This window comes from Gigantopelta aegis, chromosome 2, assembly GCF_016097555.1.
Source record: "Gigantopelta aegis isolate Gae_Host chromosome 2, Gae_host_genome, whole genome shotgun sequence".
NCBI lineage: Eukaryota > Metazoa > Mollusca > Gastropoda > Neomphalida > Peltospiridae > Gigantopelta > Gigantopelta aegis.
Genome location: NC_054700.1, coordinates 11,311,121 through 11,328,134, shown reverse-complemented (window position 1 = coordinate 11,328,134; position 17,014 = coordinate 11,311,121). Strand labels below are relative to the sequence as shown.

Below are 17,014 nucleotides of genomic sequence, written 5' to 3'. Positions count from 1 at the left end.
ATTTAAAGCCATCCCATTGGTCCAGCCATATATGTAGCAACACAAGTTTGTTAATTTCTTAATGAATGTCAAAATTACGTTGATGAATGTAAATATGATGTTGGTACTTTGTATTATTGAGTATTATTGTTCAACAAGACTCAAAAGTGACAGAAAATAGACAGCAACTGATATATGCAGAATTCGTAATTTGTTTTTTGATCACTTCTTACAATAGTACAAAATGACCATGATATGAAATGATTGTATGAACTGACTGGACTCACTAGCTGTTGTTAAATTTGTTTATTCGTTCGTTCGTTCATTCATTCATTCATTCATTCATTCATTCATTCATTCATTCATTCATCTAGCTCAGTTGGTAGAACACTTACCCAAGGTGCCTGGGTCAAAGGATCAAATTCATCGTCCATCCATCATCCGTCCGTCCGTCCATCTATCCATCCATCCATCATCTGTCCATCCATCCGTTCATCCATCCATCTGTCTGTCCATCCATCCGTCCATCTGTCCATCCGTCCGTCCATTCATCTGTCCGTCCGTCCATCCATCCATCCATTTACATATTCCCCCACTCATCCATTCACTTGTTAATTATTAAATTGTATATTTTAAGTTTTGTGTATATATTAACTTAAAGGTACTTGTTCATATCGTTTTCCAGGACTAAGAGAAATATTCTTACTGTGTGTTTATGTTATGGTATTCGATTGTACTGTTTTCCAGGACTAAGAGAACCTATTTACTGTATGTTTATATGAAGGTACATGTATGTGTTTATGTTATTTTCCAAGACTTGGAGAAACATATTTACTGCGTGTTTATGTTAAGGTATTTGTATATATTGTTTTCCAGGACTGGGAGAAACATATTTACTGCATGCTAGACAACATCTGTCTCGGTATCTCAATGATCTCGCCCGCGATGACTGTCAGGCGGCCATTTTGTACCTCGTCAGGTGAGCAAATCTTGTTTTGTTATCTTGTCAGTTCTGCAAATATTTTATTTTTTCATGATAATGTAATTTGGTAAACAGACTGTTAAAAAGAGCTTTAACTTTTGATAATTTTACCAGACACAAAAACTAATAGTATTCAAGCTATAATTTTAAATAAAGTAAAGAAAACTAAATTCAGATATTTTCATTTCTTTTGTTGTTCAGAGTATTGTCAGTATGTTGATAAATGTAGTGTTACTAAATCAAATAAATGGGTCAAAGTTTGAGGTGCACCCAACTTTTGATAGAGAAGTGAACACCACAAGTTCTGTGATTGATGATAAATGTGAGTATGTTGGTTGTAAAAGAAAATAGTTTCATCTGGGAAAAAAAAAATGCAATTTTATTTCATCTAGTATCACTGTGTCAAGTAGCCTTGTGCTTGAAACATGTATGGGGTACTTGTTAAAAAAAGTACTCAGATTTTGTGTGGAACTAGGGTAGTCATAGACACTACCCGTTATATCAGAAAAGAGCGGCTTGACCCCCAATTTTTTCTGATTCACTTTAAGGGTGAGCAGTGGTAGCATTTATATCTGTGGCGTTTATGTCAATTGACATATGTTACTATTGTCATCTATGCGATTTGATTTGGTAGTATACACCCTAAATAAACAGCCTTATAGACGGATGTAAACAGGACCTAAAACATTATCACAAATTTGGCCAATGTTAGTAGGGCTTTAAATCTCACTGATTTGAGCATAGGAAGGTCGTTTTAGTTCAGTACTGTCATTAACCGCTGCTGGAAAGTTGTCAATATTCAGAAATGTATTTCAAGTTATTTTAATGTAATTAAAGTTAACATTTCAGTGGTTTTGAGATGAAATATTTTGAGTCAGCATGTCTGTACATGTTTGTGTAGTTAATTTGTGTATGATTGTTTTGAGCATATATATATTGGACACAACGTTTATCGGCTCGACTTTGATGTAGTCTTAAGCCCTGTTTAGTTAGCCAAACAAATATAACAAATTTAAAGTAACACTCTTTAAAAGTAAAGTTTGTTTTATTTAACGATGCCTCTAGAGCACATTGATTTTTTATCTTATCTTAGGCTATTGGATGTCAAACATATGGTTATTCTGACACTGGTTTTTTAGAAGAAACCTGCTGTTGCCACATAGGCTACTCTTTTATGACAGGCAGCAAGGGATCTTTTATTTGCGCTTCCCACAGGCAGGATAGCACAAACCATGGCCTTTGTTGAACCAGTTATGGATCACTGGTCGGTGCAAGTGGTTTACACCTACCCATTGAGCCTTGTGGAACACTCACTCAGGGTTTGGAGTCGGTATCTGGATTAAAAATCCCATGCCTCGACTGGGATCCGAACCCAGTACCTACCAGCCTGTAGACCGATGGCCTAACCACGATGCCACCGAGGCTGGTAAACACTCTTAAAAGAACTGCATTAAAGAATGAGCTTTTTGGATAATAATTCCAATTAAAACTTTAATTTAATATCATTCACATTTGGCAATTTGGCAAACAACTGTTTAGACCCTATGATAGAGAAGCACACTGTATCATTTAATTTTCATTAGGACTGCGTGCATTTCATCTGTATTAAGCAGCCATCTGGCTCCATGCTTATAAAACTTTCAGGTCTAGACAAAAGTCGTTAATGTCTTGAAACTTATTTATGGCAGTGCCTACAAATTAAATGCATGTAGCATCATTAAGCTTCGAGTCTAGAATCTAAAAGTTGTTACTTTCTTATGTGGAAAAAGGTTTGAATGCATTTTTGTCTTTCCTTTATGCAGTAAAAAGGCCAAATATAGGTGTTACTGTTCTGATGGTAGCAGCAGCAGTGATGATGGCATCAACTTTTGCATTAAAGTTTAACACTAAAGTTTCGTGTTTAGATCAGTTTTTTACCAGCTATAACTCATAGATTAGTGAAACTTGGTTTATAGTTGCACCTATGGATGTTCATCACAGTGCACTAAAAACGTTTATGGTACAAGGTTTGCACATGCTTGAAAAGGCCCTGAATTTGAAGGGTTGCCCTAAAAAGGCCCGATTTGATGATCTAGCACTAAAAAGCCCTATATTTTACGGGCAAATTCACAAAAGACCTAATTTGGGCCACATACGCCCTGAAATCGATAGACGTTTTTCTTCTTCCAGAAACATTAAATAAATTGCCAAAAATATATTGATATCTACTTTCATTGGTTGATCTCTGTACTCGCTCGAACGTTGGTGTGTAAACAATGCCAAAATTATACCAACGATTCATTCGTAAAACATTGTCGATGTTTGGTATCGTTCATAGAAGCATTCATTTGTAACTTTCGGAGAGCGCTTGATTGGTCGTTCTAAAACAAAACACATTTCTAAAATACTAATCAAGAGTCTTAATCTCAGTACAAACTAAATAAAATGGAATATTCTAAAATTATCTGAACTGAATCAGACATTTATACCTATGTGGATTATATGTATTTATGCTTATGAAAATTTGTAGAACACTCATTATTTTGTTAAGTTCGAAGGTCATTGCAAATGGTGGACAGCAAAGTTTTAGTCCCTACATTTTACTTACATTGACCCTAAAAAGTCCCTATAAAGAGCCCCTAAATTTAGGTTTGAAATTTCTGTATGAACCATGTGGTAGGCGAGACATTTAGTTCTGCAGAATTTGTGTATTTTATGTAGCTAGTGCTTTATAACTAGTACATATAAAGTCACGATATGTGCTGTCCTGTGTTAGCAAGTGTATTTAAAACATCCCTTGATTTTATTTGGTAGTATTAGCCCTTGTGATGGTAGCAAGCTCGATCTCACCCCCACTCCACCACCACTTTTTGTTATCTAGACAAAGTGTGGTAATATCAACAGCAGGGTTTTTTTCTAGCACAATTTCTTTGTTACCTTATTAAAGCACTGTCTGAGTGTCTTGCACTTAACATTGGTTTATTCTGTGTTTTAACTTTCAGAGCTGCAGGACAGAGACCAGATTTCTGCTGTCTGTGGAAACTTCTCGGTGATGCCTGCACAGTTCTACATCCTCTAGCCTCCCAGACATTCAGGTGAGAATCATTGAGATTATTATACGAGTCTGTACAGTTCTACATCCTCTAGCCTCCCAGACATTCAGGTGAGAATCATTGAGATTATTATACGAGTCTGTACAGTTCTACATCCTCTAGCCTCCCAGACATTCAGGTGAGAATCATTGAGATTATTATACGAGTCTGTACAGCTCTACATCCTCTAGCCTCCCAGACATTCAGGTGAGAATCATAGAGATTATTATACGAGTCTGTACAGTTCTACATCCTCTAGCCTCCCAGACATTCAGGTGAGAATCATAGAGATTATTATACGAGTCTGTACAGCTCTACATCCTCTAGCCTCCCAGACATTCAGGTGAGAATCATTGAGATTATTATACGAGTCTGTACAGGTCTACATCCTCTAGCCTCCCAGACATTCAGGTGAGAATCATAGAGATTATTATACGAGTCTGTACAGCTCTACATCCTCTAGCCTCCCAGACATTCAGGTGAGAATCATAGAGATTATTATACGAGTCTGTACAGCTCTACATCCTCTAGCCTCCCAGACATTCAGGTGAGAATCATAGAGATTATTATACGAGTCTGTACAGTTCTACATCCTCTAGCCTCCCAGACATTCAGGTGAGAATCATAGAGATTATTATACGAGTCTGTACAGCTCTACATCCTCTAGCCTCCCAGACATTCAGGTGAGAATCATAGAGATTATTATACGAGTCTGTACAGGTCTACATCCTCTAGCCTCCCAGACATTCAGGTGAGAATCATAGAGATTATTATACGAGTCTGTACAGTTCTACATCCTCTAGCCTCCCAGACATTCAGGTGAGAATCATAGAGATTATTATACGAGTCTGTACAGTTCTACATCCTCTAGCCTCCCAGACATTCAGGTGAGAATCATAGAGATTATTATACGAGTCTGTACAGCTCTACATCCTCTAGCCTCCCAGACATTCAGGTGAGAATCATTGAGATTATTATACGAGTCTGTACAGCTCTACATCCTCTAGCCTCCCAGACATTCAGGTGAGAATCATTGAGATTATTATACGAGTCTGTACAGTTCTATATCCTCTAGCCTCCCAGACATTCAGGTGAGAATCATAGAGATTATTATACGAGTCTGTACAGCTCTACATCCTCTAGCCTCCCAGACATTCAGGTGAGAATCATAGAGATTATTATACGAGTCTGTACAGCTCTACATCCTCTAGCCTCCCAGACATTCAGGTGAGAATCATAGAGATTATTATACGAGTCTGTACAGCTCTACATCCTCTAGCCTCCCAGACATTCAGGTGAGAATCATTGAGATTATTATACGAGTCTGTACAGCTCTACATCCTCTAGCCTCCCAGACATTCAGGTGAGAATCATAGAGATTATTATACGAGTCTGTACAGCTCTACATCCTCTAGCCTCCCAGACATTCAGGTGAGAATCATAGAGATTATTATACGAGTCTGTACAGTTCTACATCCTCTAGCCTCCCAGACATTCAGGTGAGAATCATAGAGATTATTATACGAGTCTGTACAGCTCTACATCCTCTAGCCTCCCAGACATTCAGGTGAGAATCATAGAGATTATTATACGAGTCTGTACAGTTCTACATCCTCTAGCCTCCCAGACATTCAGGTGAGAATCATAGAGATTATTATACGAGTCTGTACAGCTCTACATCCTCTAGCCTCCCAGACATTCAGGTGAGAATCATAGAGATTATTATACGAGTCTGTACAGGTCTACATCCTCTAGCCTCCCAGACATTCAGGTGAGAATCATAGAGATTATTATACGAGTCTGTACAGTTCTACATCCTCTAGCCTCCCAGACATTCAGGTGAGAATCATAGAGATTATTATACGAGTCTGTACAGTTCTACATCCTCTAGCCTCCCAGACATTCAGGTGAGAATCATAGAGATTATTATACGAGTCTGTACAGCTCTACATCCTCTAGCCTCCCAGACATTCAGGTGAGAATCATTGAGATTATTATACGAGTCTGTACAGCTCTACATCCTCTAGCCTCCCAGACATTCAGGTGAGAATCATTGAGATTATTATACGAGTCTGTACAGTTCTATATCCTCTAGCCTCCCAGACATTCAGGTGAGAATCATAGAGATTATTATACGAGTCTGTACAGCTCTACATCCTCTAGCCTCCCAGACATTCAGGTGAGAATCATAGAGATTATTATACGAGTCTGTACAGCTCTACATCCTCTAGCCTCCCAGACATTCAGGTGAGAATCATAGAGATTATTATACGAGTCTGTACAGCTCTACATCCTCTAGCCTCCCAGACATTCAGGTGAGAATCATTGAGATTATTATACGAGTCTGTACAGCTCTACATCCTCTAGCCTCCCAGACATTCAGGTGAGAATCATAGAGATTATTATACGAGTCTGTACAGCTCTACATCCTCTAGCCTCCCAGACATTCAGGTGAGAATCATAGAGATTATTATACGAGTCTGTACAGTTCTACATCCTCTAGCCTCCCAGACATTCAGGTGAGAATCATTGAGATTATTATACGAGTCTGTACAGTTCTACATCCTCTAGCCTCCCAGACATTCAGGTGAGAATCATAGAGATTATTATACGAGTCTGTACAGCTCTACATCCTCTAGCCTCCCAGACATTCAGGTGAGAATCATTGAGATTATTATACGAGTCTGTACAGCTCTACATCCTCTAGCCTCCCAGACATTCAGGTGAGAATCATAGAGATTATTATACGAGTCTGTACAGTTCTACATCCTCTAGCCTCCCAGACATTCAGGTGAGAATCATTGAGATTATTATACGAGTCTGTACAGTTCTACATCCTCTAGCCTCCCAGACATTCAGGTGAGAATCATAGAGATTATTATACGAGTCTGTACAGTTCTACATCCTCTAGCCTCCCAGACATTCAGGTGAGAATCATAGAGATTATTATACGAGTCTGTACAGCTCTACATCCTCTAGCCTCCCAGACATTCAGGTGAGAATCATTGAGATTATTATACGAGTCTGTACAGCTCTACATCCTCTAGCCTCCCAGACATTCAGGTGAGAATCATAGAGATTATTATACGAGTCTGTACAGCTCTACATCCTCTAGCCTCCCAGACATTCAGGTGAGAATCATAGAGATTATTATACGAGTCTGTACAGCTCTACACCCTCTAGCCTCCCAGACATTCAGGTGAGAATCATTGAGATTATTATACGAGTCTGTACAGTTCTACATCCTCTAGCCTCCCAGACATTCAGGTGAGAATCATTGAGATTATTATATGAGTCTGTACAGTTCTACATCCTCTAGCCTCCCAGACATTCAGGTGAGAATCATAGAGATTATTATACGAGTCTGTACAGCTCTACATCCTCTAGCCTCCCAGACATTCAGGTGAGAATCATAGAGATTATTATACGAGTCTGTACAGCTCTACATCCTCTAGCCTCCCAGACATTCAGGTGAGAATCATTGAGATTATTATACGAGTCTGTACAGCTCTACATCCTCTAGCCTCCCAGACATTCAGGTGAGAATCATAGAGATTATTATACGAGTCTGTACAGTTCTACATCCTCTAGCCTCCCAGACATTCAGGTGAGAATCATTGAGATTATTATACGAGTCTGTACAGTTCTACATCCTCTAGCCTCCCAGACATTCAGGTGAGAATCATAGAGATTATTATACGAGTCTGTACAGTTGTACATCCTCTAGCCTCCCAGACATTCAGGTGAGAATCATTGAGATTATTATACGAGTCTGTACAGCTCTACATCCTCTAGCCTCCCAGACATTCAGGTGAGAATCATTGAGATTATTATACGAGTCTGTACAGTTCTACATCCTCTAGCCTCCCAGACATTCAGGTGAGAATCATAGAGATTATTATACGAGTCTGTACAGTTCTACATCCTCTAGCCTCCCAGACATTCAGGTGAGAATCATTGAGATTATTATACGAGTCTGTACAGCTCTACATCCTCTAGCCTCCCAGACATTCAGGTGAGAATCATTGAGAGCCTGTGAACCGGCCTCGGTGGCGTCGTGGTTAGGCCATCGGTCAACAGGCTGGTAAGTACTGGGTTCGGATCCCAGTCGAGGCATGGGATTTTTAATCCAGATACCGACTCCAAACTCTGAGTGAGTGCTCCGCAAGGCTCAATGGGTAGGTGTAAACCACTTGTACCAACCAGTGATCCATAACTGGTTCAACAAAGGCCATGGTTTGTGCTATCCTGCCTGTGGGAAGTGCAAATAAAAGATCCCTTGCTGCTAATCGGAAGAGTAGCCCATGTAGTGGCGACAGCAGTTTTCCTGTCAAAATCTGTGTGGTCCTTAACCATATATCTGACGCCATATAACCGTAAATAAAATGTGTTGAGTGCATCGTTAAATAAACATTTCTTTCTTTCTTTTGAGAGCCTGTGTGTCATACTGATTTTATGAAACAAGTGTCAAGATTTTTGTATTGTCCAAGCAAAAGCAATGGTAATACATGAATACCAACACAAGTTTCCTAAAATCAGTACGACTCACACGTGAGTGTAATACTTTCTTTATTATCCATATTATTATTGTTATTTTTTTAATGAATACCAAGGGCCATCTCAAAATGTTATAACCACACCTAGAAGGAGACGATGAAATAACGTCATGTTTAACATGCACAGTCTAAGCTAGGACTGTGAAAGCAACGTCATGTTATAACATTTCTTCCCAAAATTACATCATTACACTTGTTATTACATGTGTTTATTAACTCAGTTATGTTGAACCAAGTGGATAATAAAGTTTGTTATATCAAGTCTCACCCTGTCCATTGCCAAATTAGCCAATTGGTAATTATTTTTTTTACAAAATGGCAACAACAGTTAGTCTTTGGCTAATAAAAGATTCCTTAAATTAACCAAGTTTTAATAATTTTCAAGGAATTACTCTACATATCTGAAACTTGTCTAACCCAAAATATGTTCCAGTGTGAGCCCTGTATATGTAACGAAATGCATAGGTGAATAGAAAACGAGTGGAAAGCTGGGACACTGTTACAGTAATATCTAATACAGTGAACCCCCTCTAAACTGGATACCCTTGATACCAAGACAAATGTCCGGTTATTAGAGGGATCCAGTTTAGAGAGGTTAACTTGTGTCCTAGTTTTTAAAAAGGGACTGTGTAAAATGTCCAGTTTTGAGGGAATTCCGGTTTACAGAGGGGTCCGGTCTTGAGAGGTTTCACTGTTAAACATATTCTGACAAATACCTTTTTTGTTTGTTGAGAATGGTGTATATTTTCATGACACTAATATATAATGCAATGTATTGGTGAATAGAAGGGGCAGGAGTTAGCTCAGTCGGTTGAGTGCTCGGTTGAGTTCCTTGTGTCACAGGATCAAACCACCTCGGTGGATCAATTCAACTGATTGTTTTGTTTTTTTTTTCCAACCAGTGCACCACAACTGGTCAAAGGCTGTGGTATGTGCTTTCCTGTCTGGGAAAATGTGCATTAGGAAAATGTAGCGGGTTTCATCTGATGACTACGAGTTAGAATTACCAAATGTTTGACATCCAACAGCCGATGATTAATTAATCAATGTGCTCCAGTGGTGTCGTTAAACAAAACAAACATTGACGAATAGAAGAATATAATTATGCTTTGTGCCGATGTAAACATGTTTACATCTGTGAATAAATCTTGCTTGGATAATTTGTGCTGATTTATTGTATTCTGCTATTGTCAAAGTTGAAATAATGGTGGTTCCCGCCAAAAATATTTCTTGATTTTTGCTTTGAAACATAAAGTTTATATCTTCAGCTGTATATGCCTATGATAAATTACAACCAAATAATTCCATTTGCTAGTAGAACAAAAATATTTCCAGGGGAAATCATGAGAGTGTGACACACACATTAGCTAGTGACGTCACTGTTTAGTGCGTACATATTCAACACTAAGTTTACTCAGAATTCTTTGTGGTCCACTGATAAAAAAACACAAAAATGGTGACCATGCTATATTTAGCCACAAATTATTTGGAAAACCCCTCTTGTCACCCAGTACAAGACTTTAAAATATATTCTAGAGTTAATTATGAAAAGATTATGCATGGGATTGATTAAATTGTAGTTATTTATTACAAATAAATGTGAAAAGAATGAAATATTGTAGTTCCAACTTTAACATACATGTAGGACCTTTAATGAATGAACTAATTTGAAACTGCATATTACAAACTGACCGTGGATAAAGAAACAATTTAAAATGTCATACATTTTTGTTCTAGCATTGAAGTTCCAGTAAAACTGACATCCAACACATCTAAGGATTCTAAAGCAATGTCTGTGATTGGTAAACTGGAGCTGTTACAAGTGGGAGCAAGGTTTGTAGTCCTTACTTTAATGTCTTACATTTCTGGAGCCCATTTCACTAAACATCGTAAGTTTATGTCTGCTACTAGCAGTTATACCAGTTGTGTGTTTACACATGTTTGGCATCAATTTCATGCAGAAAATTACATCATTACTGAAGCTGGACTATTTTAAGGACAAAAGAAAATGAAATATGTGTATTTGTAACTATATTTGTTGTACTATAATAGTAATAAGAATTGTGGTTTAGTCGTAAATTTACGTTTACGTGCAGAACTAGACTTGCGATGTTTTGTAAAATTGTGCCCAGTCTTCTACACATTCATAACTTGTGTAACCTGAAAAACGGTTATGCAAAACTTAGCCTGCTAACCTTTTTGTTTCTTTTTTTTGATCAGTCGGTGAATTTTACACAAACAGTAAATCAGTTTTGCCAAATGAAATTGGATAACCAGTACACGAGTGAAATAATTCACTGTACAATTTCTGGTGATCTCCATACCTCCATTTACATGGATGGACTGTTACTTGTGACACCAATTCACATCAGTTTATTTTTTTAATAATTACCAAAATAAATAATCTGTAATCTGTACATAATATATGTCATCTTCATGAACATTCTATTACTTGAGCCTTTCTAAATAGAGGGTGGGACGCAGCTTAATGTTAAAGTTCTTCCATGATACCTGGTCTGGGATCGATCCGCATCAGTAGCCCCATTGGGCTATTCCTCGTTCCAGCCAGTGCATCATGACTGGTATATCAAAGGCTGTGGTATGTGTTATCCTGTCTATGGGATGGTGCATATAAAAGATCCCTTGCTATTAAATGTAATAGCAGGTTTTCTCTCTAGGACTATGTCAAAATTGCCAAATGTTTGACATCCAGTAGCCGATGATTAATAAATCAGTGTGCTCTAGTGGTATCATTAAACAAAACAAACTTTTACTTTTCTGAATAGAACCCTTGTGTTATTTCCTTGGGTGATTAACACAGTTTGATATTTTTGTTCATTGACCGGATTGTTATTATCAGATCACAAGTTTCAAGGTACATGTAGTTGCTCTCCTTTGTAAATATTTCCACCATCTTTTTCTTTCTATCTTATAGATGTTACGGCAGAGCACTGAAAGGTATGCCAGATTCCGATTCGTTGTGGCATGACCTGGGGGTCAACTATTTCCACCAATCGGTAGAGACCAGTGATGATAGTGCTGCAAAATCATTGGCTGAAAAATCTGCCCAGGCTCTGAAGAAGTCTTTGAGTTTGGACACTACTGACTATCGACACTGGAATGCCCTAGGTGTTCTTGCTTGTACTAAATGTAAGTATCTTAGGGGTTTGTCCATAAAGGGCATATGCCCAGTGGGAGATTCAGCAGTGCTTCAAGAATTTTATAAAAATCCACTAGCCATGGGATCAGTGATTTTAAAAATGTACTAGCCATGATTAAATATTCACTAGCCCTACTTTAAATGAGTATAATTTTACTAATAGTAATAATCAGATATTTCACCTAAATAGGGAGCTTGAGCTTAAAAATCCTTAGATTGGGGTGGAAAGAGGGGGAAGGATATTCATATTTACAAAATATGTAAATGCAGCATTTGACAAGGGTTTTTTCCCACTAGCCATCAGGCTAGTTATAGTAATTATTTACTAGCCCAACATTGAATATCACTAGCCATGGGAATGGGGCTACCATAATCTAGAAGCCCTGGATTCAGACATCTCATGCAGAAGGTGAAGATGAGCAGGAGTGGGTGGGTTTGGTGACAAGAGTACATGTGATCCCAAGAACGTGTCAGTGTTACAGAATAAAAAAGAAAGAAATGTTTTATTTATTTAACTATGCACTTAACACATTTTATTTATGGTTATATGGCGTCAGACATATGGTTAAGGACCACACAGATATCGAGAGAGGAAACCCACTGTCGCCACTTCATGGGCTACTCTTTTCAATTAGCAGCAAGGGATCTTTTATATGCACCATCCCACAAACAGGATAGCACATACCACGGCCTATGATATACCAGTCGTGTGTCAAGAATGTGTCGGTGTTACAGAATAAGGCCTGTACATGTATATGTAGTGGGAAAATGATTGTTTAAAATGTTTTCTTACACACCCGTTGGTGAGAACACCATGCGTTATTTTGGGTTACACATGGTTGTTAACATGCATACGTGTGTTAACAATTTCAAGACATATGACTGGCTGCTCCTAGGTGATGACCAGGTCACCAATGCCATACAACCAATGAAACACCACACGATGGAAATCGATTACACTGTGACGTATAGTTAACCTGACATTCATGTGTCTGTGACATGTAAGTCAGCTACAAGTACAAAGGCTGTAAATAACTTTTAGTCGAAAAAGATGTTAAAATGTTCTTAAAACCTGGTTTTTGAGGATATATAAGAAATAGAATAATACATTCATGTCCGTTAGATACCATTTATCTCACAGCTCGTTGTTTAAAAACGTATCAAACTCTGTGGTGTAATTAATACACAATTCCAATTTCTAATTGTATTCAGTATATACTTCAGGACGAAGGGTCGATGCATGTATGGACATGCGGGTGGGGGGTGTGTTTTTACAAAATGTCTGATTTTAAGCATATTATGTACATCCATGGGTTCATAAAATGCGATTTTAAAATTAATTTTTTTAGTTTTTTGTCAGATTACTACAAACCAGAATTGGCACAGCACTGTTTCATCAAATCTATCGAAGTAGAAAGTAATGTAAGTTTATTATTATTTTTATATTAAGAAAGTTTAAATTGTCATTAACACAAAATAGGTTTGACTACATATATTAAATTCAGACAACAAATAGTCTCTCTAGACTAACAAAACAGAAAGTTAATTACTGCTTGGGTCATACTCATTGAGCCCTCCAGGCCACATTGAGTTTAAGCGGTGTATCCAGAGTGATTCTGCAATGTTCAGTTTGGATTTATCAATATTAGCAATCTTTTGTAGTACAGTGCAGTTGTAACTGTGTCCTGTTAAGTTGAAATGAGGGGCCAAATCAAATTGTAAAAAAAAGTGTTTATTTTTTTTTTTTTTAACATGCACCAAGAAGAACATCTATGAATGTAACTATGAGCGACACCGAATAAGTTTATAGTAGTCGAGACATTGAATTCTGCTGAATTGTTGGGTTTTTTAAGGTGTAGTCATGGTGTGCATTTTGAGTTTTTAAATTTTGAGTTTTTAAATGTTCTGTTTTCAGAATGCCATTGCTTGGACAAATTTAGGAGCTCTGTATTTGAAAGAAGATAATGTTACGGTAAACTAAGTAATGTATATAACAGGGTACATGACTTAAAGGGGAAGCATGTATTAATATTAGGACCGCTGTCTGTTGGTAAATATTGTCGACAAATTCCACAATCTGCCAGTATGCATTAACATATATGGTACATAATTTGTTATAGTGTCGTATAATTGTACCTATATACAGTAGAGTACTCTTAAAACGAACCACAAGGGACCATGATAGTTAGTTCGTTATAGCAGTGGTTCATTGTACACATTTGCATAAGTTGATTATTACTGTATAGGGAGATAAAATGGGACTTTACGATCAGTTCGTTCTATGCAGTAGTTCGTTCTAAGCATGTTTGTTATAAGTGTACTTTACTGTATGTTATACCATACATTTATGTGTTATAGTGTACATCTGTGTGTTATGGTGCACAACACATTTGTTATAGTTTGCATCTAATAGTACATGTTATTGGGTACATTTATATTGTTAAAATGTATACAATACAGGGCTTCTATAATTTATTTTAAAAATCCACTAGCTATGGGATCAGTGATTTTTAAGATTTACTAATCATGATTAAAAACTAACTAGCCCTACTTTACATTAAGTTAATATAATTTCACTAAATAATAGTTATAATCAGATATGTTACCTAAAGAGGGAGATAGAAATTAAACACACTAACATTGGGGGTTGGGGTGGGGTCAGGATATTCATATTTACAAACACTAACATTGGGGGTTGGGGTGGGGTCAGGATATTCATATTAACTGCAACATTTGACTCCCCTTTTGTTTTCCACTAGCCATCAGGCATGGTAATAGTAGTTATTTACTAGCCCAACATTGAATATCACTAACCATGGGAGTGGGGCTACCATAATCGAGAAGTCCTGCAATATATTGTTACAGTCTACATACATTTGTCATAGAATTATAGTGTACATCTGCATGTAAGTGTTGTAGTGTCCATTTATTTACTCATTGTTATAGTGTACTATACATACATTTGTTTTTGTATTTTACACTGATGTCTTTGTTTTCCTCAAAATTTGTAAAAATAATTATCATCTGTAATCCTAGAAGAAGGTGAATGCTAATTATCTCAAAGTAGCACGTGATATTGTTTAATTATTTTATAAATTTGATGGGTAGATAGATAGATAGATACCCGGTAGATAGATAGATAGATAGATACCGTATATCTTCGCCTGTAAGTCGATCTCGGCTATAAGTCGAGTCCCTAATTTCAAGCCCTGAAAACGTATTTTTTTATTGACCCGTTTATAAGTCGACCCATGAAAAACTACTTATAAATATTGAAATATTTCCTATTTTCAGCACATGAGAACAATAATATTTGAACAAAAGAAAATTATTTTACAAACTTCGGTTTTCACGTTTTGTACATCGCAATATGATCAGACTATTCCAATCAAACTATCATTATTACATAGCATCAAAACGAAATATTCCCTTAGTAGAGAGTGAAAGCTATTTGACTGTTACTGTATAGTACTGTACAGATGGTTTTTGTGCACAGACAACAACTTTTATTTACACTGACAAAACAGATCACTACGATAAAACTGAAAGTATCACGTTTTGCCGCCATATTAATACATGTAAGGAGGATAACTCTGGAAAGTACACTGGTTTTTGTACCAAATGATGTGTGTCCCTATTGCTCTAGATAAGTGAACTGCAGAGATCAGTCTATTTTAAGGGAAAGCTCAGTAATATTCATGAAGTTAATCACCGCCAAAACATTGTTTGAACAAACCATTAATGCCAGTGACCAGATTTCAAAATAAACTCAGGCAACAGGTAGTTAGTATTGTTTACATTTTTACTATTAGTGATGACTGTTAATTTAACTAAGTGGACTGTTGTCTTGGCATGTGAGTGAGATCGTACGCCTTTTCGCATAACCAAAACCGTTCTAATGCCAAAAAAAATAGGTTATAAAAAATAAATGTGTCAAATTAACATATTTGAGTATAAATACATGGCATACTTCAACAATAAAACTTGTAAAATAATCCCCAAAACAGTAATATTTTTTGTTGAATTTTTTTTACCCTCTTATAAGTCGACCCCCCAAGTTATAAAATAATTTTTGGGTGAAAAAAATTCGACTTATAGGCGAAGATATACGGTAGATAGATAGATAATCTGAATATATTCTTGTTCTGCAGTTGGCACACGAAGCGCTCAAGGTAGCACAGAGACTGGAGCCATCGTATGTGGCGTGTTGGATTGGACAGGTGAGATTTGTAAAACAGAAGTAGGTTTTGGAGACTGGTATTATTATTAAATTTTGCAGTCATTTTTTTTTTTTTAAATTAATTTCACAAATATTCTAATTATTCACTAGGAATGGCAAATGATGCATAGTCTTTAAAAAATAGATATTATAATGAAATAACTTCTAATGGTTAAATATTTTTTTGCGTGTATTCTTTTGGGCAGCGTAGGAAGCAAACTGAGCATTGTTTTCTGCAAACTGGATTAATATAGTGATGTGTTTTAGGCTCTCGTTGCTGAGACGGTCAATCACGCAGAAGCTATGGATCTGTTCCGACACACCACCGAGCTTGGAAACCACGTGAGTTGATCTTTTGTTTGTTATGTCCAGATTTCTTTTACTCATTTACATCCAGTAACAAACAACAAGATTGAGACACCATGAAGTGGCGACAGCAGGTTTCTCTCTCAATATCTGTGTGGTCCTTAACCATATGTCTGACGCCATATAACCATCAATAAAATGTGTTGAATGCGTCGTTAAATAAAACATTTCCTTCTTTTTCTTTCCATCAATAAGCATACAGGCATTTTTGAGACATGGGGGAGCATACATAAAAATACATTTAAATTTAACAGATGTTCAGATTCAAATAAATATGTTATTTAGTAGCTACTGTAGTCCAGGTGCTTATAAAACTTTTAGAGTCAGGATTCGAGACTAATAGAGTCTGAGACATTAATGTCATGACAACGCCATACAAATTGTATGCGTGTGACGTCATTAGAGATTGAGTCTGGACTCTAAAAGTTTTATAAGCACGGGCCCAGTACTAGATATAATAATAGAATCAATCACCATTGTGAGGTGTAGATAAGACGATTCTAACCCGAGGGACAAAATGTTTTTTGTAAACCTCGGCCCTTGCAAAAACATTTTGTCCCGAGGGTTGGAATTGTTTTATCTACACCTCACAACGGTGATTGATTCATTTTCTTGCCCATTTAATTACAGTAACAAAACTTTAATTTTGTAAGCTATGGTTTGTTTTATTGTAGAATGATT

At 36.9% G+C, this 17,014-nt stretch overlaps 1 protein-coding gene across 1 annotated transcript in view; it reads left to right on the top strand.

Annotated features, from left to right (window-relative positions):
- Positions 1-17,014, top strand: part of LOC121381143 (tetratricopeptide repeat protein 37-like) — a 63,548-nt gene that overhangs the window by 25,102 nt on the left and 21,432 nt on the right. Inside the window, exons 21-28 of the mRNA XM_041510301.1 lie at positions 856-958; positions 3,943-4,035; positions 10,326-10,421; positions 11,524-11,738; positions 13,109-13,170; positions 13,664-13,720; positions 15,900-15,968; positions 16,235-16,309. Of these exons, the coding sequence (XP_041366235.1) occupies positions 856-958; positions 3,943-4,035; positions 10,326-10,421; positions 11,524-11,738; positions 13,109-13,170; positions 13,664-13,720; positions 15,900-15,968; positions 16,235-16,309 (770 nt within the window). The remainder of the gene's footprint in view (positions 1-855; positions 959-3,942; positions 4,036-10,325; positions 10,422-11,523; positions 11,739-13,108; positions 13,171-13,663; positions 13,721-15,899; positions 15,969-16,234; positions 16,310-17,014) is intronic.